The sequence below is a fragment of the Boleophthalmus pectinirostris genome, unplaced genomic scaffold, assembly GCF_026225935.1.
Source record: "Boleophthalmus pectinirostris isolate CB_2022bp ecotype Guang Dong unplaced genomic scaffold, ASM2622593v1 HiC_scaffold_4, whole genome shotgun sequence".
In the NCBI taxonomy this organism is placed as follows: Eukaryota; Metazoa; Chordata; class Actinopteri; order Gobiiformes; family Gobiidae; genus Boleophthalmus; species Boleophthalmus pectinirostris.
This window is the reverse complement of record NW_026571353.1, coordinates 42291793-42300139: the sequence shown is the minus strand read 5'-3', so window position 1 is coordinate 42300139 and position 8347 is coordinate 42291793. Positions and strand designations below refer to the sequence as shown.

Here is an 8347-nt window from a genome sequence, read left to right as displayed (position 1 = left end):
AACCTCCACCCTCACACTGACTCAAGGAGGTACACCACCCCTCCACACCACCTCCACCCTCACACTGACTCAAGGAGGTACACCACCTCACACCACACCACCTCCACCTCCACCCTCACACTGACTCAAGGAGGTACACCACCCTCCAATCTCGCACAGATGTAAGAACAACATGTAACAGAAGGAACAGAAAATTAAAGGACCAATATTTGTTCCAGCAAAATGTTCTGGATCTGTTTCGATACCTGGTGCCGGTATCGGTATCGGCACAAACTAGAGCCGCTCGATTATGGAAAAAAATCATGATAACGATTATTCAAAACATTATTTTTCAGTGACTTGATGTTTTTATTCAACATTTCTCTCTCTCAAAAACACTTTATTATTGATAATTTACGCTAAACTTTCAAATTGAAAATAAATATCGTCGATAAATCTGAACCTTCGAGCAGTTTTGTGACGAATAAAACGTCAAATGAATCAAATAAACTGTGAACATGAAGTAAAAATTAAACTCTAAATAATAAATAAATAAACTTTACATCCAGCTCCTGTACAAACTTCATATTTATGTTTATTCATCTTTAAATAAAAACGGAGAGAAAAGTGAGCGTAGAGTCACATCTGATCGTTCTTCTGTGCTCGTGCTGCATTAGCCCGGATGCCCTCCCGCTGCTCCTCGTCCTCCTCGTCCTCGTCCTCCTCACTGCTCCTCATCCTCCTCGTCCTCCTCGCTGCTCCTCGTCCTCGTCCTCCTCCTCCTCGCTGCTCCTCGTCCTCCTCGTCCTCCTCGCTGCTCCTCGTCCTCCTCGTCCTCCTCGCTGCTCCTCGTCCTCCTCGCTCGTCCTCCTCGCTGCTCGCTCCTCGTCCTCGTCTTCCTCGTCCTCGTCCGAGAGTTAGGACAGACACAGGGAGAACGAGCAAAACTACTGCAGGTTTTCAGAAGATCAGAGTCTCTCTCCTCCTCCAACTCTTCCTTTTCCTCCTCGTTCAGAATCAAGCACCACTCTCCCCTCTCTCTCTCTTCTCTCTCTCTGTCTCTGTCCCTCTCTGTCCTTCTCTCTCTTTCTTTTCTTCCTCTGTTCTCTCTGACTGTCTCTCTCTCTCTTCTCTCTCTTTTCTCTCTCTCTCTGTCTTTCTCTTTTCTCCCTCTCTTCTCAGTCTGTCTCTCTCTGTCTCACTCTGTGTGTGTCTTTCTCTTTTCTCTCTCTCTGTCTTTCTCTCTCTCTTTTCTCCTTCTCTTCTTTCTCTCTCTCTGTTTTTCTCTTTTTCTTTTCTTCCTGTTTTCTCTCTGACTGTCTCTCTCTCTCTCTTTTCTCCCTCTCTTCTTTCTCTCTCTCTCTTTTCTCTCTCTCTCTGTCTCTCTCTTGTCTCTCTCTTTTCTCTCTGTCTTTCTTCCTCTCTCTCTTTTCGCTCTCTGTCTTTCTCTTTCTTTTCTTCCACTCTTCTCTCTCTGACTGTCTCTCTCTCTCTGTGTGTGTGTGTCTTTCTCCCTTGTCTCTATCTCTGTTTCTCTCTTTTCTCTCTCCTTTCTCTCTCTCTGTCTGTCTCTCTCTTTTCTCTCTCTGTATTTCTCTCGTCTTTCTCTGTCTCTCTCTCTTCTCTCTCTCTTCTTTCTCTGACTGTCTCTCTTTCTCTCCGTGTGCCTTTCTCTCGTCTCTCTCTATCTCTATTTCTTCCTTTTTTCTCTCTCTTTTCTCTCTCTGTCTTTCTCTTTCTTTTCTTCCTCTGTTCTCTCTCTCACTCTCTCTCTGTGTCTTTCTCTCTTGTCTCTCTATCTCTGTCTCTCTCTTTCCTCTCTCTCTGTTTTCTCCTTTCTCTCTCTTTGTTTGTCTCTCTCTCTCTTCTTTCTCTGACCGTCTCTCTCTTTTCTCTCTTTCTCTTTCTCTGTCTGTTTTCTGTTTTGGTCTGTTGAGGTGTCAGGACGCCTCTCTCTCTCTCTCTCTCTCTCTCTCTCTCTCCCTCCCTCGCTCTTCTCTCTCTCTCTGTCAGGACGCCTCTCTCTCTCTCTCTCTCCCTCCCTCGCTCTTCTCTCTCTCTCTGTCAGGACGCCTCTCTCTCTCCTCCCCCCCATCTCTCCATCTCTCTGTCAGACTCAGTCGAGCGTTCATTCGTTCATTCGTTGTGTTTTTGAGTTTTTTGTTGTTTTTCCCACTTTTTGCCCTGCTGCGTGGCGCCTTCTTCATTAGGAGTTTTCCCACTTTTTGCCCTGCCGCTCTCTCTCTTCTCTGTCTCTTCTCTATTAGGCCAGTTGAAGCTGTCATGTGTGTTTTCCCTGCGCGTGTTCTGTCAGGCTCGCAGCACGACTCTCCCTCTCTCTCTCCGTCTGCACTTTCACTTTTTACACTTTTGTCTCAGACGTCAGTGAAACGTTTCAGATGTTGTGTCTGCGGAACATTTATACTTTTGTCTTTCAATAAAAACCAAAAACAGGAAAACGGGAAAACAGTTTATTTCATTTTTCTGTTTTAGTGTCAAACAAAAAAGAACAGATTTTGACCTCTGTTTCCAATATTTCATGTAAAGTTTATTTTGTGTTTATTTTCACGTCGATATTAGATTCTCTGGTTTATTTCAAGTTCTGCCGCTGAACGACAAACCCGAAAAACTGTTTTAGTTTTGTGACAAACATGTTTCTTTTTTTGATGAAGAGTCTGTCGGTGCCGTCTGCTCGTCTCCATGGTGACGTCACTGCTTTGCCTGGAATGTTCCTCAGTGCGGCTTTAATCTCTTGGAGTGATTCTTCGTTTACTGATGGTTTCGTTGCGTAAAAATCCCTCACGTCTCCACAGATCTGACCTGGAACCGCACACACACTTTGTGACTCGTCTGTTTTATGCTTTTATACTTAAAAAAAAATAATAATTTAAATTCAAATGTCCAGGACTTTCCAGGTAAAGACGTTTCCATGGAGTTTGGCTCAGAAAGAATAAAAACTGCTCCTGTTGATGACGTCATCATTTAATTTGTATTTTTTATTTTTTTATCTCACAAAATTAATTCAAATTTGATGTTGCAGCGTCTAAAGTTTTGATCTTTTACTCTGATTTAACTGGATTTTAATTCCATTTTATTTTGTTTTTCATTCGATTTTATTAAATTTTAATTCCATTTTATGTTGATTATGACTGGATTTTAATGGGATTTCAATTTAAATTTGATTTTAATTTAATTTAAATTTGATTTGAATTGTTTTTTAATAGGATTTTAATAGGATTTTAAGTAGATTTTAAGTAGATTTTAATAGGATTTTAAGTAGATTTTAATAGGATTTTAAGTAGATTTTAATGGAATATTAATTGGATTTAAATTTGATTATGATTGGGTATTTTAATGGGATTTTAATTGGATTTAAATTAGATTTTTATCGGATTTTAATGGGATTTTAACCAGATTTTAATGGGATTTGAATAGGATTTGAATGGGATGGGATTTAAATTGGATTTGAGTGGATTTGAATAGGATTTGAATGGGATTTGAGTAGGATTTTGACTGGTTTTTGTTTGGTTTTTGCTGCGGCTGCGTCCCACAGGAGCTGGAGGAGGTAGGACCTGCACGGCTTCAGCACAAACACACTTTTCATTTGCAAAAAAAAAACTTTAATATTTTTTGTGTTTCGATTCAAATGTCACAGTTTTGGTTTTTTTTGTGATGTTTTTCTCTGCGTTTCACATTTCCCCGCTCTCATCCTCCCCTTTAAAGCCCCGCTGCGGAACATTTCAGCCTGGTAATAAGAAACGACACTCAGAACGTGGATCTGTGGATGTGTGAGCGTCGCTCGCCTCTCCACAGACCTGACACACAATGGTTCTACAGTTCTAGAAACCCATAGTTCTGTTATAAGAGTGTTTACATTTGTCTTTATTGTTTTTTTGGCTGAAATGTTACGTAATGGAGCTTTAATTCCCAGTGCTTCCTGCTGTAGTTCTGTTTATTTATTATAATGTTTGTTTTATGTGTTTTTTTTTGTTTGTTCTTTTTTCTTTTTATTTCTCGGTGTAATTTGAGACCAGAAGCTCGGTGAACTCTTACAGCTCAACTTTATTTTACACATTTAACTTTTACATTTGGAACTTTTAAAAATAAAATAGTTCTAACCAAATAAAAATTTAAAACATTATCGTATATGTAAGAGAAATGTTTGTTCACGAAAATCTGACCCTCTTTTAGTGTTTTTGTTTTCATATTTTACTAAATACAGGTCAAATTCTAATTTTTTTTATAATATAATAAAGAAAAAAATATAAAAAAATATGTGATTAAAAAAAAAATTCTAAATAAGCAGCAAAAATAACAAACTGGAGTCAAATAAATAAATGTACAAATAAAAAATATAAATGTAGAAATAAATATCTGTTATACAAGAGGTCGTAGGGAGTATTATTTGAGTTGTGCAGTTGTAGGGAGTATTATCTGTGGTTTATTTTGTGTGTTCTTGTTGCGGTTGGAGCTGATTTGTCGTTTTCGTCTCCGTCGTTGGATAATTATTCGTCATGTGATCGTTTGTGTGTCTCGTTATATTTGTGTTTAATTGTGTTTAATTGTGTTTAATTGTGTGTTTAATTGTGTGTTGTTTGTGTGTTGTTTGTGTGTTGTTTGTGTGTTTTCGTTGCAGTTGGAGCTGAAAGTGTCTCAGGGCGAGAGAGACTTCGAGCAGATTTCAAAAACCATCAGGAAAGAAGTGTCACGTTTTGAGGTGAGAAGAACAACGCAGAAGTTTCACCGAGTTTATGCGTGAAACAAAAACAAAAAAACCTGCACAAAGTTCAGCCGCTCGTCCATCTGGAGAAACAAACTCAAGTCATAAACTCAAGTCACGGGGTTTTTTCACCAAAGCTTGAGAAAGTGGAGCCGTGACTCAAGTTTAGAGCCGTGACTCGAGTTTGGAGCCGTGACTCGAGTTTGGAGCCGTGACTCGAGTTTGGAGCCGTGACTCGAGTTTAGAGCCGTGACTCGAGTTTAGAGCCGTGACTCGAGCTTGGAGCCGTGACTCGAGTTTAGAGCCGTGACTCGAGTTTAGAGCCGTGACTCGAGCTTGGAGCCGTGACTCGAGTTTAGAGCCGTGACTCGAGTTTAGAGCCGTGACTCGAGTCGAGCCGTGACTCGAGTTTAGAGCCGTGACTCGAGTTTAGAGCCGTGACTCGAGCTCGGAGCCGTGACTCGAGTTTAGAGCCGTGACTCGAGTTTAGAGCCGTGACTCGAGTTTAGAGCCGTGACTCGAGCTTGGAGCCGTGACTCGAGTTTAGAGCCGTGACTCGAGTTTAGAGCGTGACTCGAGTTTAGAGCGTGACTCGAGTTTAGAGCCGTGACTCGAGTTTAGAGCCGTGACTCGAGTTTAGAGCCGTGACTCGGGTTTAGAGCCGTGACTCGGGTTTAGAGCCGTGACTCGGGTTTAGAGCCGTGACTCGAGCTCGGAGCCGTGACTCGGGTTTAGAGCCGTGACTCGAGCTCGGAGCCGTGACTCGAGTTTAGAGCCGTGACTCGAGTCGTGACCTGACTGACACGTTTGACTCGTGTGTTTTTGCAGAAGGAGAGAGTGAAGGATTTTAAAGAAACCATCGTCAAATATTTGGAGACTCTGCTGCACTCACAACAACAGGTGAGAACCTCTGACCTCTGACCCTGACCTCTGACCCTGACCTCTGACCCTGACCTGTGACCCTGACCCTGATCTTGACCCTGACCTCTGACCCTGACCTGACCCTGAGGCTGTGTTCAGTCCAGAGCATCAGAAAAACTCTGGTCTCCTCCAGTTGGAGCCTTTGAATGAAAGTCCAGACTCGTCCGAGCCTGGACCAGGACGTCGTTTCCATGGAAACAAGAGACTTTTCTCATCTTTTACCAGAACCACGGACCAGACTGACACACGTCAGCGGAGAACGACTCAACAACTGCACCGTCAATATATTTACACTCCACTAATGACACTGTTCAGACCTGGTTTAGTCCTGGTTTAGTCCTGGTTTAGTCCTGGTTTAGTCCTGGTTTAGTCCTGGTTTAGTCTGTGTTTTAGTCCTGGTTCAGTCCTGGTTAGTCTGGTTCAGTTCAGTCCTGGTTCAGTCCTGGTTTAGTCCTGGTTTAGTCCTGGTTCAGTCCTGGTTTAGTCCTGGTTCAGTCCTGGTTTCAGTCCTGGTTTAGTCCTGGTTTAGTCCTGGTTCAGACCTGGTTCAGTCCTGGTTAGTCCTGGTTTAGACCTGGTTTAGTCCTGGTTTAATTCTGGTTTAGTCCTGGTTTAGTCCTGGTTCAGTCCTGGTTTAGACCTGGTTTAGACCTGGTTCAGTCCTGGTTTAGTCCTGGTTCAGACCTGGTTCAGTCCTGGTTTAGTCCTGGTTAGACCTGGTTTAGTCCTGGTTTAATTCTGGTTTAGTCCTGGTTTAGTCCTGGTTTAGTCCTGGTTCAGTCCTGGTTTAGTCCTGGGTTAGACCTGGTTCAGTCCTGGGTTAGACCTGGTTCAGTCCTGGTTTAGTCCTGGTTTAGATCTGTGTTTGTCCCACAGAGGACTCCATTTCCCAGGATCCTTTGCTCTGTTGTGTGTTTTTATTTAAAGTTGATTTCCTGTTGATCAGTGAAGGTTTTAAAGATGATTTTTATGGTTTTTGTTTCTCAAATCGAACTGAAGCGTTTGTTTGTTTGTTTGTTTGTTTGTTTGTTTGCAGATGATCAAATACTGGGAGGCGTTTTTACCTGAAGCCAAGGCCATCTCATAGACTACACTACCCACCATGCACCTGGCCTCCCTCCTGCTGCTGCGGCGGCGGCAGCGAAGAAGAAGAAGAAGAAGAAGAGCAGCGCCACCCCAAAACTCCAGACTGAACTACACTACCCACAATCCTCCTCTGTCTCTGCTCCAATCAGTCCCCTGTGTCTCTGCTGTAGTCTCACACAGCTCTGAAGGACTACACTACCCACAATCCCCGGGGCGGCCGTGGTTTCCTGCTGTGCGGTTTTCGGGCAAACGTGTTTTTTTTTTTTTTAATTGATCTGTTTTTGTTGCTAATGATCGAAGAGAGAAGGCAACACCCCCAAGTCCCCCCAAGTCCCCAAGTCCACCAAGTCCCCCAAGTCCACCAAGTCCCCCAAGTCCCCCCAAGTCCACCAAGTCCCCCCAAGTCCTCTTTGGGATAAACTTTGGATCAAATTTTGGGTCAAACTGGTCAAAATCATTTAGTCCTGGTTTAGTCCTGGTTTAGTCCTGGTTTAGACCTGGTTTAGTCCTGGTTTAGTCCTGGTTTAGACCTGGTTTTAGTCCTGGTTTAGACCTGGGTTAGACCTGGTTTTTTAGACCTGGTTTAGTCCTGGTTTAGTCCTGGGTTAGACCTGTTTTAGACCTGGTTTAGTCCTGGTTTAGTCCTGGGTTAGACCTGTTTTTAGACCTGGTTTAGTCCTGGTTTAGTCCTGGGTTAGACCTGGTTTAGACCTGGTTTAGTCCTGGTTTAGTCCTGGTTTAGACCTGTTTTTAGACCTGGTTTAGTCCTGGTTTAGTCCTGGTTTAGACCTGTTTTTAGACCTGGTTTAGTCCTGGGTTAGACCTGTTTTAGACCTGGTTTAGACCTGTTTTAGTCCTGGTTTAGTCCTGGGTTTAGACCTGGTTTAATAGACCGTTTAGTCCTGGTTTAGACCTGGTTTAGTCCTGGTTTAGACCTGGTTTAGTCCTGGTTTAGACCTGGTTTAGACCTGGTTTAGTCCTGGTTTAGACCTGGTTTAGTCCTGGTTTAGTCCTGGTTTAGATCTGTTTGTCCCACAGAGGACTCCATTTCCCAGGATCCTTTGCTCTGTTGTGTGTTTTTATTTAAAGTTGATTTCCTGTTGATCAGTGAAGGTTTTAAAGATGATTTTTATGGTTTTTGTTTCTCAAATCGAACTGAAGCGTCACTGGATTTTTACGGACGATGATCTGAGTTTGGATTTTTCTTTGTCGTCACTTTTCCTCCTGTTTTTGCACTGACGCCTTTAAATAAAGCTTTATGTTGGAATTTTTAAACATTCCTCAAGTGAAAAGAAATAAAAGAATCTATCGACCAACTTTGAACTGTTTTACCCTCATCTGTGGACCGGGTTTAGACCTGGTTTAGTCCTAGTTTAGTCCTGGTTTAGACCTGGTTTAGTCCCGGTTTAGTCCCGGTTTAGTCCCGGTTTAGTCCCGGTTTAGACCCGGTTTAGACCCGGTTTAGTCCCGGTTTAGTCCCGGTTTAGTCCCGGTTTAGACCCGGTTTAGACCCGGTTTAGTCCCGGTTTAGTCCCGGTTTAGTCCCGGTTTAGTCCCGGTTTAGACCCGGTTTAGTCCCGGTTTAGTCCGGTTTAGACCCGGTTTAGTCCCGGTTTAGTCCCGGTTTAGTCCTGGTTTAGT

The 8347-nt window shown here is 43.0% G+C and overlaps 1 protein-coding gene across 1 annotated transcript in view; it reads left to right on the top strand.

Moving 5' to 3' along the window:
• The window catches only part of snx2 (sorting nexin 2), a 37262-nt gene extending 30479 nt beyond the window's left edge, over positions 1-6783 (top strand). The window contains 3 exon segments of the mRNA XM_055161879.1: positions 4616-4696; positions 5528-5599; positions 6657-6783. Of these exon segments, the coding sequence (XP_055017854.1) occupies positions 4616-4696; positions 5528-5599; positions 6657-6707 (204 nt within the window). The 3' untranslated portion in view covers positions 6708-6783.
• Positions 6784-8347: the final 1564 nt, after the last annotated feature.